Source organism: Siniperca chuatsi, linkage group LG6 (genome assembly GCF_020085105.1).
Source record: "Siniperca chuatsi isolate FFG_IHB_CAS linkage group LG6, ASM2008510v1, whole genome shotgun sequence".
Classification (NCBI taxonomy): domain Eukaryota; kingdom Metazoa; phylum Chordata; class Actinopteri; order Centrarchiformes; family Sinipercidae; genus Siniperca; species Siniperca chuatsi.
The window spans coordinates 22,879,761-22,899,360 of NC_058047.1; the positions used below are offsets into that span (position 1 = coordinate 22,879,761).

At 43.7% G+C, this 19,600-nt stretch overlaps 1 protein-coding gene across 16 annotated transcripts in view; it reads left to right on the plus strand.

The window, feature by feature from the left end:
* The window catches only part of dab1a (DAB adaptor protein 1a), a 190,932-nt gene extending 172,550 nt beyond the window's left edge, over window positions 1-18,382 (plus strand). For 7 of the 16 annotated variants that reach the window (XM_044198267.1, XM_044198269.1, XM_044198264.1 and 4 more), the window contains 9 exons: window positions 696-749; window positions 6,276-6,422; window positions 8,215-8,277; window positions 8,400-8,496; window positions 9,377-9,771; window positions 10,506-10,701; window positions 10,808-10,956; window positions 12,354-12,450; window positions 16,229-18,382. In XM_044198267.1, the coding sequence (XP_044054202.1) occupies window positions 696-749; window positions 6,276-6,422; window positions 8,215-8,277; window positions 8,400-8,496; window positions 9,377-9,771; window positions 10,506-10,701; window positions 10,808-10,956; window positions 12,354-12,434 (1,182 nt within the window). In that variant the 3' untranslated portion in view covers window positions 12,435-12,450; window positions 16,229-18,382. The remainder of the gene's footprint in view (window positions 1-695; window positions 750-6,275; window positions 6,423-8,214; window positions 8,278-8,399; window positions 8,497-9,376; window positions 9,772-10,505; window positions 10,702-10,807; window positions 10,957-12,353; window positions 12,451-16,228) is intronic. The other 9 variants (XM_044198270.1, XM_044198273.1, XM_044198274.1 and 6 more) reach the window with 5 other exon arrangements.
* Window positions 18,383-19,600: the final 1,218 nt, after the last annotated feature.

Sequence of the window (19,600 nt, forward strand, 5' to 3'; positions counted from 1 at the left end):
TGTATGAATAGAGATGGCAGCTTCTGGAAATAAACATGTGAAAGAAGTAAGAAGGCATTGGGAGGAGGAGAAAGAATGGGACAGGCTGTGCTAGATGGATATCCACATTCTTCATCAGTGCTGTTTTTCATTTACTACACAGTCTGATTAGGGCACATCCAACTAGGGAAGACTAAAACTTTATTTTAAACGTGTAGAAACAAAACTATAGGAATCCCAGGATTCATACATATCAACGTTTTGCTATCAGTGCTCATTGTGTCTTCTCAGTGCAGACAGTGTCAAATCTATCTGCCTGTGTGACATAGAGATATTACATGTCTCCATGTGTGTGACAATCTGAGTTATTACATGTCTGTGGGTGTGATAAGCAGCCTTATCCATTCTTTATTAGGGAGAAAGCGAGAAAGGGAGACCATCACCGCAGGCCGATAGTCTACTGATTAGCCTAGTAGATGAGTTCTCACTCCACAGATTTTAATTCTGATTATCCCTGCACACACTCACACACATACACTCACACTCTACTAGTGATTGATTTGATTCCTGAGGAGCTAGGTTTTAGGGTATTGTGTTGGCATCCAGTGTGTCGCAGTGCTGTAACAATGATGTGTAAATACTGTTTCATTGTTTGATTAAACCAGAGGGCACAGGCTCTCTTGGCTGTTGTCTGACTTTATTGGCCAATTGTGTAGGTTCCCACCAGTCAGCAGAAGGAAGGGGTCTATGACGTCCCAAAGCGACACCCAGTGAGTGACCGTGTGTTTCCCTGTGTCCCACCACCCCCCTCAGCCTGCCTCCCCCTCTCAGACAAACCTCTCAGCTGTCCCACCATTACTCGAGTGTAAAGCCTTTTCCTTCGGTGCCCTCTCCTTTTAAGAGCCTTGTGAAGCTCTAATTTTGCAGTGATTCTACTTCTTGTTAACATCTCTCCCTCACAGTGATCCAGTGTGTCTGTGATTTTTCCCTGAGAGGTTTGCTGGGACCCAGTGCTCTTGTACAGTGTGCTGTGCTACTCTTCTGCTTGTGCTGTAGCTATGGTGGCTGGTGCCCTTCTCCTTGTGCTCCGTGGTGCCTGCTCCTTATAGTTAACTTGGATACTGTGTGTGAATGTGTGTGTCATGTCAGTTTGCTTGATGAAGCATGACTGGCTGTGGTTTGCCAGTGGTGAATCCAATACAAACCTGCATGACCTTATCCCAGATTGCGCTGATCACACGTTTTGTCACTGTCATATCTTTCCTTTAATGGATATAAATTATACATCTGACTTTAAATGTGCATGGATTCATATTTTTGAATCTATATGTCAGGATGTTGAACAGTTCATGCATATAAGTAAGAGTGTTTTGCAGTGTAAATATATCACTGTTGTGTGTGTGTGTGTGTGTGTGTGTGTGTGTGTGTGTGCGCGTGTGCATGTGGTATATCTTCAAGCTCTTGTTATTGGCTCACACTGCCAGTGGTTATAATGAAAGATGACCTTGACCACTGTCAGGCTGCACTATAACTCAGCTGCTCTTTTATCTGCCTGTGAAGATGCTAGTTATATTCGTGCCTGATTCAATCTGCTAAAATCTTCACACCCAACAATAACCAGGTTGTTGTCCTGAGTGTGTCTGTGCATGTGGTTCTGAGGTTGTGGGGTTGTATGTGCATTTGCACTTCATCCCATGTTGCTGTTCCCCTGCAGTGGGTCTTTTATCCTTAAACCGCTAAAACTGGACTCCTCCACGTCACTACTGGCATTCACAAACCCACTCTATGAATTTTGGTAGGCTTGGAATCAGTCTCGCAGTTTTCTGGCTGCATATTATCCCCAGCATTGGTAAGAAGCTTACAGGCACCATAGTATTTCTGTTCTCTCCTCACCCAGCCCACAACACATGCTGCTATTTGGATTGCCTTTGTGTTGGCAGGTGTCTGAACGTGAAAAAATCCAATATTTCTCTCTTGTTGTGCAACCAATTGGACTAGTCGTAGACTCTGGTTTAAATAAAACGAATTCAAGTCTTTGCTGCTTCTTTGTCAGTCAGAGGAACTAAATATAACCCAGGATCATAGAAATATAAATGCATCATAGACATTTTAGAATTTATTTTGTGGCAAACTACTAATTTAATTTGGTTTTATGATAAATCCAGACTCAGAGGGCCAAAAACTGCTGCTTTGCTGCTCTATGGGATGAATCTTTCAAGAATGTTGCACCTCCGTTAGTGATGTCACAGCAGGTCTTTTCCATCAGAAGTCAAAATGCTGCTTTCACATCCTACTGTTAATATGAGCAGCCTCAAGGAGAAATGAGGGATTTCGGATAGCAACATCTTACATTTAGTGGAGAGAACTGCAGAAGTGTCAAAACATTGATGCTAAAATGTCTGCAAAGCTGCTGCTGCTTCCAGTACACACATTTAGGCAACATTGTTGTTTATATGGACTGACTGCAGGGCTTGCATTGGGGGTGACTATCTTGAAATAATGTGTGAACATTTAACAAGGAGATGTTTTCACATCCTTCCTATTTAGCCAATATGGTGTGACTGCAGCAGTAGCACCTGTTGTGACATTACTGATTGAGGCGTGACCAGAGGCGGCGGCATTTATCTGTTGTTATTTAGAGTGGATTTACTGTTTATTTCATTGGCAGGAGAGGTTCATCGTCTCCTCAGTAGAAAGATTGACAGTGGACAGTAGTATTAGATGAGATCATTGCTGTGTGTACACACAACATCTGAGATAAAATGATACCAATGTCAGAAATGCAACCTCTTGTCTGAAGCAATCTCTTCTGTCTGTCTGTCACCTTCTTAAATAATGACAAATCAATAAAACACACACATAAGACCATTTCAATCTACTGAGCCCTTGACCCTGTAAGAACTGAGCGAGTCTGTTGAATCAACAGAAGATCTCGCTACCATGTATAGGTCAGCATAGTACCGCCAACCAGCCAAACACATGAACTCTGCTCAAACACTGGATTAGTATGATATATGATATGAAACGATACAGTGAGGAAAATAAGAATTTGAACACCCTGCTATTTTGCAAGTTCTCCCACTTAGAAATCATGGAGGGGTCTGAAATTGTCATTGTAGGTGCATGTCCACTGTGAGAGACATAATCTAAAAAAAAAAAAAAAATCCAGAAATCACAATGTATGATTTTTTTAACTATTTATTTGTATGATACAGCTGCAAATAAGTATTTGAACACCTGAGAAAATCAATGTTAATATTTGGTACAGTAGCCTTTGTTTGCAATTACAGAGGTCAAACTTTTCCTGTAGTTTTTCACCAGGTTTGCACACACTGCAGGAGGGATTTTGGCCCACTCCTCCACACAGATCTTCTCTAGATCAGTCAGGTTTCTGGCCTGTCGCTGAGAAACACGGAGTTTGAGCTCCCTCCAAAGATTCTCTATTGGGTTTAGGTCTGGAGACTAGCTAGGCCACGCCAGAACCTTGATATGCTTCTTACAGAGCCACTCCTTGGTTATCCTGGCTGTGTGCTTCGGGTCATTGTCATGTTGGAAGACCCAGCCTCGACCCATCTTCAGTGCTCTAACTGAGGGAAGGAGGTTGTTCTCGCAATACATGGCCCCGGTCATCCTCTCCTTAATACAGTGCAGTCGCCCTGTCCCATGTCCAGAAAAACACCCCCAAAGCATGATGCTACCACCCCCATGCTTCACAGTAGGGATGGTGTTCTTGGGATGGTACTCATCATTCTTCTTCCTCCAAACACGTTTAGTGGAATTATGACCAAAAAGTTCTATTTTGGTCTCATCTGACCACATGACTTTCTCCCATGACTCCTCTGGATCATCCAAATGGTCATTAGCAAACTTAAGACGGGCCTGGACATGTGCTGGTTTAAGCAGGGGAACCTTCCGTGCCATGCATGATTTCAAACCATGACGTCTTAGTGTATTACCACAGTAACCTTGGAAACGGTGGTCCCAGCTCTTTTCAGGTCATTGACCAGCTCCTCCCGTGTAGTTCTGGGCTGATTTCTCACCTTTCTTAGGATCATTGAGACCCCACGAGGTGAGATCTTGCATGGAGCCCCAGTCCGAGGGAGATTGACAGTCCTGTTTAGCTTCTTCCATTTTCTAATGATTGCTCCAACAGTGGACCTTTTTTCACCAAGTTGCTTGGCAATTTCCCCGTAGCCCGTTTCCCTTTCCAGCCTTGTGGAGGTGTACAATTTTGTCTCTAGTGTCTTTGGACAGCTCTTTGGTCTTGGCCATGTTAGTAGTTGGATTCTTACTGATTGTATGGACAGGTGTCTTTATGCAGCTAACGACCTCAAACAGGTGCATCTAATTTAGGATAATAAATGGAGTGGAGGTGGACATTTTAAAGGCAGACTAACAGGTCTTTGAGGGTCAGAATTCTAGCTGATAGACAGGTGTTCAAATACTTATTTGCAGCTGTATCATACGAATAAATACTTAAAAAATCATACATTGTGATTTCTGGATTTATTTTTTTTTTAGATTATGTCTCTCACAGTGGACATGCACCTACGATGACAATTTCAGACCCCTCCATGATTTCTAAGTGGGAGAACTTGCAAAATAGCAGGGTGTTCAAATACTTATTTTCCTCACTGTATATGATATGTAAGCATCATATCACATATTTGACCCATATAAGTGGGTCATTACTGTAAATTAAAATATGTCTTAATTGGCCTAGCTTCCTAGTTTAAATAAATGTTGCATCAAAATAGTGTTCATGTGTGTGGTAGTGTGGGTTTTGGTGTCTGTGTTTGAGTGTATGTGTGTGAATGAGTGTGACAGAGAAAATGACTTAAGGGGAGAGAAAAATGTCCGTAGTCCAGTTGTGTTTTGTTCAGAGTTGTGAGTCTGTGTGTGTTTGTGTTTGCATGTGACTGTTCAGCAGTGTTTTCGGCGTGTGCCAGGGTGATCAGCAAAGTGGCGTTAATTAAAGGGGCTGCGGTAATTGTATGCAGAACACATGTGCACAGGTAATTACTGTTTCCCTGGAGATGGCTAATTGATAGGTGACGGCTGTACTGATAAAGATAAAGGGCTGGGATATGGCCACAGAGGGATAATTGACAGGGTGAGAGAGAGAGGGATGGACATAGCATGAGTGAAGAAAGAAAGGCAGAAGAATGGGCAACAGTAGCTTTTAGCCAAGATAACAGCAGATACTGTATGTTTCAATCCAACTGGTAAATTAGGTGCATTCATCAGTTGGATTTAAATGAACCATTATAAGTTCAGAGTTAAAAAGAAAAATGTATTTCCAGAACTGATTAGTATTAGGCAAGCTGTTATTGTTCTTCAGCATCAGCTAATGATAGCCATACTTAATGCTTTCATCCAAAGAAAAGCATGCACTCAGCAATATTGTAGTGGACCAACTACTCTTGCTTTGCCAGACCAATCTGCACATCATTCATATTTCATTACCAGTGATGGCGAAAGGTCTGGCAGAACATCATTCTGCTATAGCTGAAAAAAATATTGGAAGATGTTTGTACAGTCAGATTTTTTGGGGGTGGGTGCAAAATACATGTAAATACAGCATAGTTCAGAAGCCTGAAGGCACAAGCTATATCAGCTGTTGGCTACACAGACACTTAGTTAGTAGGATCAATTAACTTTTGTTTGTTTTTTTCATGGGATTTGTTGCTGATAGTAAAAAGATAACATATCACTGGTCTTATCCTGTAATTTTTAGATTGTAATTCACTTTGATCCAGTTAGTGATGACACAAAGCAAGCTAGCAGGAAGGAAGCTGTTTTTTTCCCCTATAATGTAATAATCCCTCCCTTTGCTCTCACATACAGCATGTTAGTTAATCCAGCTCTTCTTACTGTGTCTGCCTGCCTGTCGGTCTGTCTCACACTGTGGTTCCTGTCACAGGGGAGCAGGCTTTACAGAAACACATAGAGGGTTTAAACCTCAGCTCGGTGCTATTGTTTAGACTAAAGATAGGGATGATCTTTAAACCTTTTTAAATCTTCACTTGGGCTCTAAGTCTGTCAAGAAGAACCTTTCTCTGTGCCTGTGTGTGTGTGTGTGTGTGTGTGTGTGTGTGTGTGTGTGTGTGTGTGTGTGTATGTACATGAGTGTGTTTTGTGACTATAACACCTGCAGACCATCATATTCCCCCCTTAATCGCCCCACTCCCTTCTGTCACGCCCTCTCTCCGAGTGTATGAAAAACAAACTAATATGTTTGTGTGTGAGCACATTTTCATCCCACCTGCCATCTAACTCTGGGGTTGTGATTGCAGAACGGACATCAAAACACCCCCCACCATCACCATCATCATCAACATCATTATCATGATCAGCCAGTCCAACAAGAACAAACTGAACAACAGCAGCAACAGCAGGCTGTGGCGGATCTGATAGACTTAGACCTGGAAATGGTGTCTCAGGTAAGGCTACGTACATACGGCAAAGGAAAGTGCTCTTGTTGTTGGGGTTCAGACAAAAGCTAGGAGGGTTTTCAGTATTTGTGAGCAGGGAACATACTGTCCTAAAGGTTACCTATCAGGCCCCATGAACTGCTTCTTTAGGCATATCCTCAGATGATCTCCTGTCCTCCCCTGTACCCCACCACTTTTGTTCTTCTCTAGTTGTAAGTCACCCCAACTCTTGACCCCTGTCATTTATGAATAAAACATGCAACCTTGCTGTTGCATAGTAACCAGGTTGAGGCAGAGGTAGAGTTGAGTACCGTATGTATAGGTGTACCCGTGCATTCACACCTGCATGTGTACATGTTTGAAAGAGGGCGGACGAGCTGTAGAGAAAAACACCCTAGTAGCTCTGAGCTGCGGTCCTTTAAGGGCGGAGTGGACATAAAGGTTAGAGTGTCTGTCAGCGAACTGGTGGGGGTCACGGGGGTTAGCAGACAGCGGCGGTCATCTGGCCTGCAGACACACATGCAGAGTCAAGCTACTCGGAGCACATTAATAAAGCATTCATAACACTGATAATCACAGCAACCTGACCCCACCACCCCAAAACCACACACCTAAAGAATATTGAGTCGAGTGACTTAACTAAAAGTGGACAGAAAGTCTATAAACGTCTAACTTCGTGTACTGTTTGAACACTCGCTCCAGTGGCATTTTTCCTGAGCCGGTAGTTTCTGTTTGAAGACTATTAGCAAATGCTCTGTGGTATTGACTCAGAGTACTCAGTGCCACAACATTCAGTAACAACTATAGGAATTTATTGTATTTAAGTTTAAGAAGAGTGTTTCTTAAAATGTGTTTTGTGAATTTAATCCCATCGACATCCTGTTATCAGTCCTTGTGGATGCACCATTTTGCATATCTTGGATATCTAGCTTATCTTGTTGAGATGATCTTTATCTGCTGTGCTAGATTCTGCAGCAACAATAGTCCATATTACAGCCTCCTATGCCCCTCCTCTCTTAAACCTAAGCCTAACATACCCATCCAGACATATAACTGTAAAACACCATGCCCACAGATCTATTTTCTGATAGATGTAACAATAACTTTTTGGTCTATGTGTGACCTACAAGACAGAACGAGAGGGAAGATATTCTAAGAACATTCATTATCTCAAAAGAAATTATCTGCATCCATGATTTATGCTAATCTATGACCATGTATTCAAGGCTTAAATTCCTTTACGACTAAAAATATTCCTTCACTTGCCACCGGCCCAAAGATATTATTAATGTGGAGATACTAAAGAGAAGGATCATGGGGAGACTGTGAAAGGAAACAGAACGATACCGAACAAATTCAGATCAAATAGAAAGACTGCTGTGTTTGATAGCTATTCCCTCTGAGGCACACCACACATCCTCTACAACAGGGGAACATTAATGACTTGTCCAGAAGAAGACGCTGTAATGATACGGGGGGGGGGCTAGTCTGCCTTTAGACCAGCTGGTGGAAAACGTCTTTATGTGGAGCAGAGTACAAAAATTGTGATAACTCTTGGTAGGTATGTCATCATAATCAATCATTTCATCTCATTATCCCATCTCTCCTCACCCCTCTGTGACCTCTTCCATGTTACTGCCAGTGCTCAGGTAGGTACCACAAACATACCAAGCTAGTGTTGTGTTGCATGCAGTGTGTGATGCATGTTGCACTGGAATGTAAACTGACCCAGATAATGTTTATAGTATAACAGTATTGTTATTATACCTCACTGGTAGTATATACTTTCTCTTATTCTCAGAATATCAACCAATTAGAGATTTTTGGAGACATGTCCACACCTCCTGACATTACCTCTCCATCGGTGAGTAACTGTCATACATACACAGTTTGTGATTTACATCATATAAAATCCTAACTGTATTTCCAATGATGTGTTTTTCTCTCTCTTTTCCTCAATCCGGCCTCTAATCACAACCCGTGCAGACCCCCGCCTCTCCAGCCAACACCCTCGACCCCTCGCAGGGCCTGCAGCCTCCCACGGAACTGTTTGCTCCCTTCAATCCTGCGTCTGTGCCCTCAGGTAGGACCTTCATTTTCTGCTTAAATACACCACTGCTACAAACGGAGGGAAAACAAACGCAGCGGGAGAGAGAGAGTCGAGAAAGAAGATGAAGGGAAGCTGGAGAGTCAGAAGATTCAGAGGCAGAGGGCAGAGGAAAGAGATGGGGGGGAGCAGGGGTTGAGAAAAATAGAGAGGGACAGGATAGAATTGAAATGTAGATGAGGGCAATATTGAAATGCATTATTAGCTTGCTGTCTCAGATGCTGCTGATTTACCTGAGGCAACTGTGGTGGTCAGAGGAAAGTAATAAAACATGCTGAGATGATTGTAGATTCCTTGGGATGCACAGGGCTTCTGTGAATTAGATGCTGGTGTATACGTCATAGTTTTTCTGGTTCTCCTCCTTTTACTCCCCTCCTTACCTCTGTTAGTCCCCTCTCCTCCTCTCTCTCTCTCTCATATGTCAGTGTAGCAGAGCAACTGAGTTTAAATGTCATCTTTCTCTGCTGTAGATAACAACTGGACACCGCAAACAGGAGACTAGCAAGTGTGTAATAGAAAACACTTCTACTGATGAGTTTGAGTGATTTTAATGAGTGTGTGTTGAGCTCTTCCTTTTCATAATGACTCTGCCTCATTCTGGAAGTAATTATGATAGTTCACCATGACCATTAAGAGACACCGCATTAGCTGCAGGCAGAAGTAGGGCAGCACTCTCTTGTGATGCATGGGTTATTTTCTGTGTGTGTAGAAGAAAAGCAGTGTTGAGCATATGCTCTGTGGGTATTTTAATCACTTCCTCTTTTGTGTTCTTTTTTACCTTTATCATTAAGATTTTGCGAAATATTCCTGTATATCTTAGCCTCAAACTTTTTGCTCTCTTGTCACTCACCAACAGGTTATGTGACGATGGGAGCAGTACCCCCCGGCCACTGGTCCCAGCAGGCGTTTGCTGCCCAGACACCGCTGGCCTTCGGAGTCCAGTCTCCGCTAGGTCCTGTAGCCCAGGTGCTGCCAGGTGGCCAGCCTCTCATCTGGGGCCAGGCCAACATCTTCCCTGCAACTCAGCAGCAGTGGGCAGCCATGGCAGCCGGAGCCTTCCCCCCCACAGCCTACCTCCCTGCCCAACCTGTGGGCACTCTGCCTGCCGCCATGTTCCAGACTCTCACCCCCCTCACGACTGTGACTCCAGCCGGCGAGAGCCATTCAGGTGCTGGAGCCAGTGCTTCAGCTGCCTCCCCTTCAGCGTCGTCGAGTCCGCAGCACGGGGAGAGGGCAAGGAAGATGTTCAAGGTGGAGGGTTAATAAAGTATTCTGATGAAACCACAGTTATGATATTTACTGGGAAGTCTATTTTCTGTGTTGTCTTTTTTAGAAAGTGTGGTCATGACGCAAAAGAAGAAATTAGTAGCAAAATTGCAAATTATTTAACATCAACCAGAGAAACCAGGAACCGTGTTTAGCTTGTCATTCTTTTTCTGTTGGGGCATTATATGCCTTTATTAGATAGCCAACAGGAAATGAGGGGAGAGAGATGGGGAACAATATGCAACAGAGGTCCCTGACCCATCATGTACTGAGGACATTGTGGACATTTTCGGCACCTTAACTTGGCATTCTTACTGTTTTGTTTGCTTCCTAATCTCAAAGAGCGGGGCCTGGGTACAACTGGAATTTGGTCGAGAGATCAACCTAGATTTAGTATGAGCCTCTGTGGAGTTTGTTCCACCAACAGTCCAACCCATTACGTTTGAGACCAAACACTGAGACAAGTCTGAGTCCAAAAAGATTGAGTTAAGTTCAAGACAATAGAAAAAACATCTTGAGACCAAGACAGGAAGCACTACAACTCAGGTTTTAGCCACGTTGATCAAGTGATCTTCATCAAATTTGTACCTGTGGGGTCTCCCATTAAAAATAAGAACGGTTTACATTTTGAATGCTCATGCAGTAAGTCAAAGTAGTCAAAGTTACTGTGCCCAGTTTTTACGTTTGCCTACCTGACCAATGTTTGCCTCGTCCTTCAGGATTTTCAGCTGGCAAAGCCTCCGGCCATGCCTTCGAAAAAAGGTGAACAGCCCAGTTTAACAGGAACCTCAGAGGCATTCAGCACTTACTTCAGCCGTGTGGGCACTGCCCAGGACACAGACGACTGTGACGACTTTGACATTTCTCAAATGAATTTGACACCAGTCACCTCCACAACACCATCCACCAACTCACGTAAGACCTCTATCTATTCATGTTTGTCTGAACTCTAAGTGACCTGCTTTTTCTGTAGCTTTTTCTGTCTGTAGCTACATCTGACTCAGCTTGTCCTCCCCTGCAGCACCCACCCCAGCTCCCAGGCAGAGCTCTCCCTCCAAGTCCTCAGCCTCCCATGTCAGTGACCCCCCCACTGACGCCACAGACCCCCCCACAGACGACTCGTTTGGGGAAGCAGAAGGCAGCCCTAGTCGCAGTGGAGAGGAAGATGCTGTAAGTGTGTATATTTGTGTGTGTGTGTGTGTGAGAATGGTAAAAGAGGTTTGTGTGTGTGCCTTTAATAACTCACTCCTTATGCTGCTATAACCTGCGCAGTGTGTTGAGATCTGCTGATAAATAGCCTTTGTAGCAGTGTTGGCGGGCCAGGTAATCACTCAGACTGATTAGGGGGCCAATGCTGTTGTGTCCCTTAGTGTTCGAGTGTGTATCAGTGCATGTGTGAATGTGCACATGAAGTGTGTGTTTCTGTGTGAACATTAGCTGTGTGCCTGCATAAGTATGTGGTTCAGTGTGTGTGTGTGTGTGTGCGTGTGCATGGTCAACAAAGCGTTAAATTAGCTGGTGGAATTGTCAGAGGCATCATTAAGCTGTTATTAATACCAGCCAGGTAGCATCCATACATCACTACTTCTATATGGACAGACTCATCTCTGGTGAGATAGAGAAGGAATAATGCCCCAAATCTTCTTCCAGGGGCAATTAATATTTATTTTGCCAGCAGCACCTTCATTTAAGAGAGAGAAAGTGAGAGAAATTAAGGAAAGATGAGAAGATAAAGAGAGATTTTAGGGAGAGTGGAGAAACTCCCCCTTTGACCAAAGTCCTTGTAGAATGAGTGACCTTCCAAGAAGACTTTTCTAGTACTTTCCCTGCCATTTTTCTTTCTGTCGCTCCCTCTTTTTTGTGTTTTTCATGCTTGCCTCTTTCTTCTCTTTTAGTCTCCACTCTCCATGCGTGAAACATTAGTTTTATGCCTCCAATCCAGCTATTATTGAAAAAAAATAGAGGCCTTTCACACTGCTGAAAATGTCACCAGGCCTGAATAACACACAGAAGCTTTACACAACCCAGAGAAATGTGCATTGGTGGCGGCAAAGAGTGACTGAGTGCGGCGAAAAGGTTACAAAGAAAGAAAGAAAGAAAGAAAGAAGGAAAGAAAGGCAGGGAAGATGGAGCCAAGGCAGGAGAACAGCCTCCTGCTCTCTGCTGGGCGAGGTGTAAAAAGCGGAAGTGTTTTAGGAAAAAAAGCAGCAGATCAATATAATGAACTCCACAGAGGCTTTCATAATAGACAACGGTAAATGACTGCTCGCGTGTGTGTGTGTGTGTTTAAGTATGTTTGTGTGTATTTGCAAATGTGTCTGAGAAGAGACAGGCTGTGGTTTCTCACTTCAAGCGTCTTTATTTCTCCTTCAGAGTATTGACATCTTTTCTCTTTTGCTTCCTTTTTACGTCTACTGTTGTACTCTTTACCAATCCTGCAGTCCTCCTTTCAGATTTATTCTTCTCTGTTTACTTTCCACTCCCCCTTCTTCCCTTCTCTTACACTCCTCCATCAACTTTTCTCTCCACACTTTTCTCTTCCTTCCTCCCCTTCTTCCCCTCTTTAGGCTTGTGGTTCTGGGTCGCCCTGCCCCAGTGAGACAGCAGAGCCCAGCCCTGACCAGGCCAGTCCAGAGGCTGGGAGCTAGATAGCAGCAGGGCAGGGTAGGTATTGATACCTCTCCTCCCCCCTAACACCTCCTTCTTCACCTCCCTGCCCTTGTACCTCCCACTTACATCAGTCTCAGTGTGCTGCATCTGTTTTCATCTTTTCCTTCTTCTGTTGTGTCTTTGGTCTCATTTTCACAGTTTTTCCCCATTTCTCCTTCACCTGCTGTCACGCATGCTCAAAGGAAGGCATGTGTTTGACTGACTTTGAGTGGTTTGTCATGTATGTGACTGCATGTATGAGGATTTGCTTGTGTTTCAGTTCATGTGCTGGTAATTTTTATTGTAGCATCACCCGGAGTTTTGTCACTATCTATCTATCTATTATGAGGTGGCATTGCATGTGTGAGTTTTTGAAGCAATGTGTGACGAGTTTATCACGCATGATCACTTTGGCCATAGTGCTCTGTGCTCTCATTGTGTCGTGTCTTTGTGACGTGCACCTAAATCACGCCCAGTTCCCTAAATAGCACACATCTCACTAGGAAAGCCAACAGTGTGTGACAGCCAATCAGAAACTGTGCACTCCAGTGAACAGGACGTCTTCTGGGATTTGCCAATGTTATGTACAATATGCTGATCTTGGATGTTTAACTTAATATAAAAATGATGTGTGCTCTCATTTTATGCATTACGTATGTTACATTATGTAATATGTCTCATAATATGTGCATTATTGTAAGAGGATCAAACTTATAAAGACAAGCAGCTACTATCAAAACTCAGGGAACTGATGATATGTATGTTTTCACACTTTTTGCTCATCATCCTACAGGAAAACTTTTACACAACTTGTATAGGCTGGAAATTTCTTTTAGAGACATGTCAACATGCAGTTTGCCTGCTCAAGGAGACAGAGGGACACACACACACAAACACACACACACACCAAAGAAGAGAGCCATTTTGATCCCTGCCTCCCCACCCGGTGTCTTCACCCACACAATTCCCGACTGTGGCTCCTTAATGATAGCTGCTGGCACTCACACAGGGAAAAATGTAATGGTTTTGTTTTCATCAGCTAATACTGGGGTGCCAAGATTAATGACTGCCCCGACATAATTGGCATTAATTAAAACCCAAGAAGCCTTCCAGTCCTTCCCCACTCCTGGAGAGGAGGAGGGGTGGCTGAGCAGCCTCTTTCCCCTGTTGGCCACCATCCTTATATTCAAACGGACTGAAAGCTGCAGGACAGCAGGTGGACGTGGGCCTTAAGTGGGAGGATGGATTGTAGAGTACTGAGTGGTGAATCTGGCTGCAGACTGACTGTGTTATGGCCAGAAGCACAGAGTTTTTCCTCTCTAGTAGGTGGACTGCCTTGGTCCTGGTCCAATGGCTCTGCTCCCATATGGTGTTTACTTGCTCAATCACATCGACTTTAGACATCTCCCCAAACACACACACACAAACACGCACACCTGTGCATTAGGCCCAGTCATTCTCCAGACAAGCACACCTGTGATTGATACTGTCACCACCTGTGCTCATATTGGAGCCAAAAATATGTGTGTGTGTTTGTGAGTGTGTGTTTGCTGCTGGCCATGACCGCCTGTCCTGTCCTCCCCCTCTCACTGTGTGGCTCCAACAGACATGTGTTCAGGCTAGTGGGAGTGTAAGTGTTTTTTCTGGGGTGATCTCATCATGTCCAGCGAACGCTCCCGAGTCTCAGCCATGAAATGGCCTGCTTCCACAGTTCACTGAGCAATCTCACATTGCTCCCCCTGCCCAGGGCCTACCACTCACACGCACGCACATAAATGTCCACACGTATACCAGCCAGGCCAGATATTTGGGCCTTCAGGCTGGTGCTACGCCAGCACATCACTCATACCTCCACCCAGTCCCTCCCCTCTCTCTTTCGGCCCGGGGTTTACGGAGCTCAAGTGGCCTCGGTTGGCAGCGCTGGTTAGATGATGCGGGGTGACACTGCCGGGCTGTGGCTCTGGTGCAGGGGCTGAGCGGTGTGTGTTTGCTGTCACTGCTTGTCTCAGCCTCTTTGTCACCTCTCTCAGGGCTGTTGGCAGCTACTTTCTGCTGACTGTCTGGCCTTGGCAGGCCCTACAGTTACAGCTCTGTATCCCGGAGCCCAAAGCCTTAGCTAAAGCATTCATCCGAACCTTTTCTGTTCAGATGAAAGCTGATGCAGATTATGCAACAGATCAGGTTTTGGTGTGATTTTGAGCGTGAAGCAGCTTTTCTAAAAGTCTGTCTTCTTTTTTCTCCCAAATACCACTCTGTCCCATGAGAGAGCTACGTTCAGATATCATATGTTGCTTTATTTGTACAAATTTCAACACAGAATTGCTTTTACTGTTTTGGCCACACCCAACCATTGGACAACTACAGTTGTTATGAACATCAACTTTAATAGGGCTGCAACCCCCATTATTTTCATTATTGATAAATCTGCTGCTTATTTTCTCAATCAGTCAATTTACTGTTTTGTCCATAAAATGTCACAAAATAGTCAAAAATAGCCATTACCATTTCCCAGAGCCCAAGGTGACATATTGAAAGTATTGAGGTTTAGTGTTTTTGTTAAGAAAAAATGACGATTATCAGTTAATTTTCTGTTGATCGACAATCAATCAATTAAACAACACATTTTTTCAGCTCTACATTGTACATTGTGCGCCAACATGCAAAAAACGTGTGTGAAGTATGTTTATGTTTAAATTTAACAGCTCAGGAAGACTGAAACTTATCAGAAATTCTCCTGTTTTCCACCAGACTTCCTCCTTGACTCTACATTAAGGAAGTGGATTCATACAACTCAGGATAATCATTCAGTTTTTGCTCAAGTTAAACATTTTCACATAGATGTGTCTTTGCCTTAGTTTGTGCCATCATGTTGTCTCTAAATGTCCCTTCATGTAGTATAATTTAACTGAAGGGCAGCAGAAACCGTTGTATCTGAGGATTGCTAGACCGTAACATCATTCGGTTTTTTTAGCCTTGAGAGAATTTCACACTTTTTCTCACATCAGCACTCCAGTCGGCTAACATCCTCAGTTTTCATCAGATTCTATGAACGTTAAGTACTGTATCCTCGTGTGGGAGCTACTGGTGGACCCCAAACTCTAAGCACACTTCTCTGCACCGACTGAGAGAAGTCGTCCAGAATATAATAGGCCAGTCAGTAGTCTCCAATCAAGATGTCTGCATGGCAGATTGAGTGGCTGGCTGTAATTATGTGTACGATAATAAAAGGGCCCATTGTCAGTGACTGCAGGGTGTTCCATCATCCACTGTTGTCTTCCAGCTCAGTTGGAGAGAAATACAGACATGATGACTCATAACTGGTCTTTCAAGGCGCTAGTTTATACCTCTGATTCATACTGGTCCTGAAGGGAGCCTGGAGTGGGAGAGAATATGCATGCGCGTGCACAATGACACACTCAGAAACAATAACTCAGACACGCACACACACACAGGTTGAGAAAGAGTGAGAGGTGGATTTTTCAGTGAGGGCTCTAAATGGGGCTGAGAGGAGAAATGATTGGACGTCTCCTCCAAAGCAGTGTGCTACTGCCACCTGGTGGTCAAGTTAGGTACAGGAACTAACAAACCTGTGCAGATCCGGATCTTGCTTGTCAGGGCTTGCAGGTTGGTGATACTTGCAATTCAGTCGGCTGAGAGAATGAATCAGAAGCTCAGTCCCTCCCTTTTTAATTATGTAACATTCATTCTGTTGACGTGACAAATCCAACCAGGTTTTCACAGAGAAAAGTAAAAGGTTTTCAAAGTTGCTGATGTTCTTCTCTCTCACACACAGAAGGGGAAGGACCCTCTCTACGCCCAGATCAACAAAGGGAAGAAATAAAGAGACACACAGGAAGACAGACCTGACCAGCACTGAGAGAACAGGAGGAGAACCCTCACCTTGTGTGTGTGTTTGTGTGTGTGTGTGTGTGTGTGTGTGTGTGTGTGTGTGTGTGTGTGTGTGTGTGACACATCTCCCTGCCTGGCCAAGCCCTTCTTGTTCACCTCTTCTGGCTAACAACCTCCCAGGAGAAGCCTCCATGCTCCCTCTGTCCTCCTCCTCATCCTGTGCTCGTCCTCCTCCTCTCTGCAATCTTCTCTCCTCCTGAGAGGAGCCCTCTCGGTCATTCACTCCAGGCAGGAGGGATATCAATCACTGAGACGGATTCTCCCTCCACTGCGCTGTCTTCTCCTCTTCTCTCTTTTCCCTGTTGCAACTCACACCCAGCCTTACAGACGTAACCTGCTCTTCCCCTCTCTCCCTCTCTTCCCTCCCTCCTCTTCCTCCTCTCTATCTTCGCTCTAACACTACTCCCTCTGCCTCCTGTGTGTGGCCAGAAACTGTGCTGCCAAGGAGGGACTGAATCAAGCAGTGCCTCCCTGTCTCCGACACACACCCTCACACACACACGCTCATCTGGATTAGAATGATCATCTTTCGTTTTAACTGACAGAATCTGCATCTGTAGTGAGGAGATCGCACAGGAGGAGCTAGACTCTAACGGGCCTATCAGGGGTCCCCGTTACTGGGATCACTGCTTCTGATTAGTTGGTTGGTTCGTGTGTTTTCTCCCCATTCTTAGTGAGTGTCTGCTGGATCACTATGCAGAAACAGACTCTCTGGGAGCTACTCACACACCAACAACACACATACTGTGCACCCAGCAGTCAGCCTACATATGCTCACCACACAAACACACGCACACACACAGTCATCTCTCACCCTCTCTAACATGCATACACACAGTAATTTGCCAAATGTCTCTCCTCGCAGACAGACTCACACAGAGGCCAGAGGACCAGACATACTGAGGAATGGACCCTGAGAGGGAAGTGTTGCAAGTCAAACAGATTCTGTGATCGATCTGTTCATTCTCTATAGCTTTTGTACAATACTGATTAAAAAAAAAAAGAAGAAATCGAAAAATGGAATTTTTATTTTATAAGTCAATCAAGCCGCTGGGGTCAGCTCTATAGGAGTTATAGAGTCAACATGGCTTTAAGGCATCTGATCGTTGGTTTGCCAAACTCATTTTGTAAATAACGATAACAACAACCATTTTGTCCACCGGACTTCTGTGCCATAAAATAGGAAGGCTTCAGTTATGCAAACTCTTGACGTTAACCCAAGCAATACCAACATATGTTTTCTTTTTTTCCCGTTTTCCCACTATGTTTTGCTGCCCTCTTTCGCCCTCTGATATTGTTTTGTTCTTGTGAATGGATGTTATAGGTCTTTGTCTTAACTTCGCTTACTAACCCTGATTCCAGCTGCACACCTTTCCCCTATTTGTCTTTTCAAGTCCCACCACCTCCCATTGTTATGGCCCAAACAACTTAGCTTCTGCAGTTTATGTTACCCAAAGCCTATGTACGCACCACAGCCCTGTGTTTCTGTACCACAAACCTATATTCCAACTCTATGTTGCAGGCAGCAGACACAGTCTCATTCACTGTAGCCCAGACTGCTCCTCTCCTCTATCCCATTCCCCCAGAATAGTCTTTACGATACAGTGATGTTGCCATCTGTCTGTCTGTTGGTCAGGTGCCAAACTGCTGCTGTCTGAGCATCTTTGTGTGGACCGCAGCATCCTCTGCTACAACTACATCAACTGTGATGCCAATGACTCCCTATTTTATGGCCAGAGTCCCCATGTCACTTGAGAACTCTTTTGGATTACGATGTTGATTAACTTAAAAATTTGACAACTAGAAGATGAGCAAAGAAGTTGAATAAAAGGGGAAACGTTGCTGTTTGAGTACATAACATTTCTAGAACTATTTTAACTTTACCTCAGCTAACAGTTTCTTAATGTAAATTGACACATTATTTTTATCTTTATGAATATGACATTCTACAGTGGGTTTTTAGATGATTTTTTGGTTCTCTCTTGATTTACGTATTCTACCATGTATTACTGTTGCAAATAAACACATCCCAAATGACTGATATGTCTATTTATCTGACTTGGTTTTAATCTGGGTTTGTGTGTGTGAAAGAGAGAGTGAGCCTAATGGTGTGTGCCTGGCAGAGGTGACCCCCAGTGGGTCTTTAGTTAGTGTAAAGCAAGTACCACAGTATTTTGTCATAATTTAACACGGCTTTAATGACCTGTCACATTCTGCTACACTGGCAGCCTCTAATGCAAGCTGTCATTTATTAGCAACCGACAACAAAACAAGGCCTTCCACCTCTTGCTTTTCTTCTCCCCACCTCCCCATGGAAAAGGGAAAGGCATTACAACAACTTTAACACACTTTGTTAATTCCATATTATACAGGACAAACTGAACCTCTACTGATTTTTAAAGGATCAGTTCACCCAAATCACACACAAAAAACATTTTCTCCCTTACCCACTGTGGTTCTGACCATGCAGTTACTTTCAGCATTACATGACAAGGTTGTGAGATACTAATCTGTGAGGTTTTTATATATGTATTGTGGAGGTGAATGGAATTTTGTTCTTGCCGCTCAAAGCACTGAAAAATTACAAAGACACAGTATCCAGTAACTGGATAATCCACAACCCTCTCTGTCAGTAGTTTTCTTTGGGACTATTTCTTCTGTGAAAACTGTCTGAAAGCTGTCAACAGTGAAGTCTGTGGATTGTCCAGGATAACCGGTACATTATTTTTGGAAAGACAAGTTGCAGTAGAACTTTTTTTATGTAGCCTATTCTTTTTTTTTTCAATGCCTTGAGTACCACAAATTAAAATTCAGTTCACCTCCATTGGATTGTGGCAGTGACCAAAATTTCAGATTGATGTCTCAAAACAATAAAATTAACTCACGCAGATTGTGAGTGATAAGTGGAAAAATGGGTCTGTTTGTAGTATAAGTTTCATCTCATGTCCAGTTTAATGTGTTTTAGTCTACCAATGTTTTTTTACAGGCAAGGCCAGTGGGTTTATGATTAATATTAAACCAAATAAACAGTGCTGCAATCCTCTCATAGAGGTACAGTTTGACAAAACTGACCATGTAGCCTGTAAGTCATACAGTGATGAGCAACCATTTCTGTATAGGAGTCTCTGACACACTTGTCAGTACAAGCTCAGGTTGGCAATAAGACTATCCTTCAAACCTGCCTTATGAAGTCTGCGTGCCTCTAGCATGTGGTGATATTACAAATGCCTTTTTAAATACTTTTGTATTCTGTGTA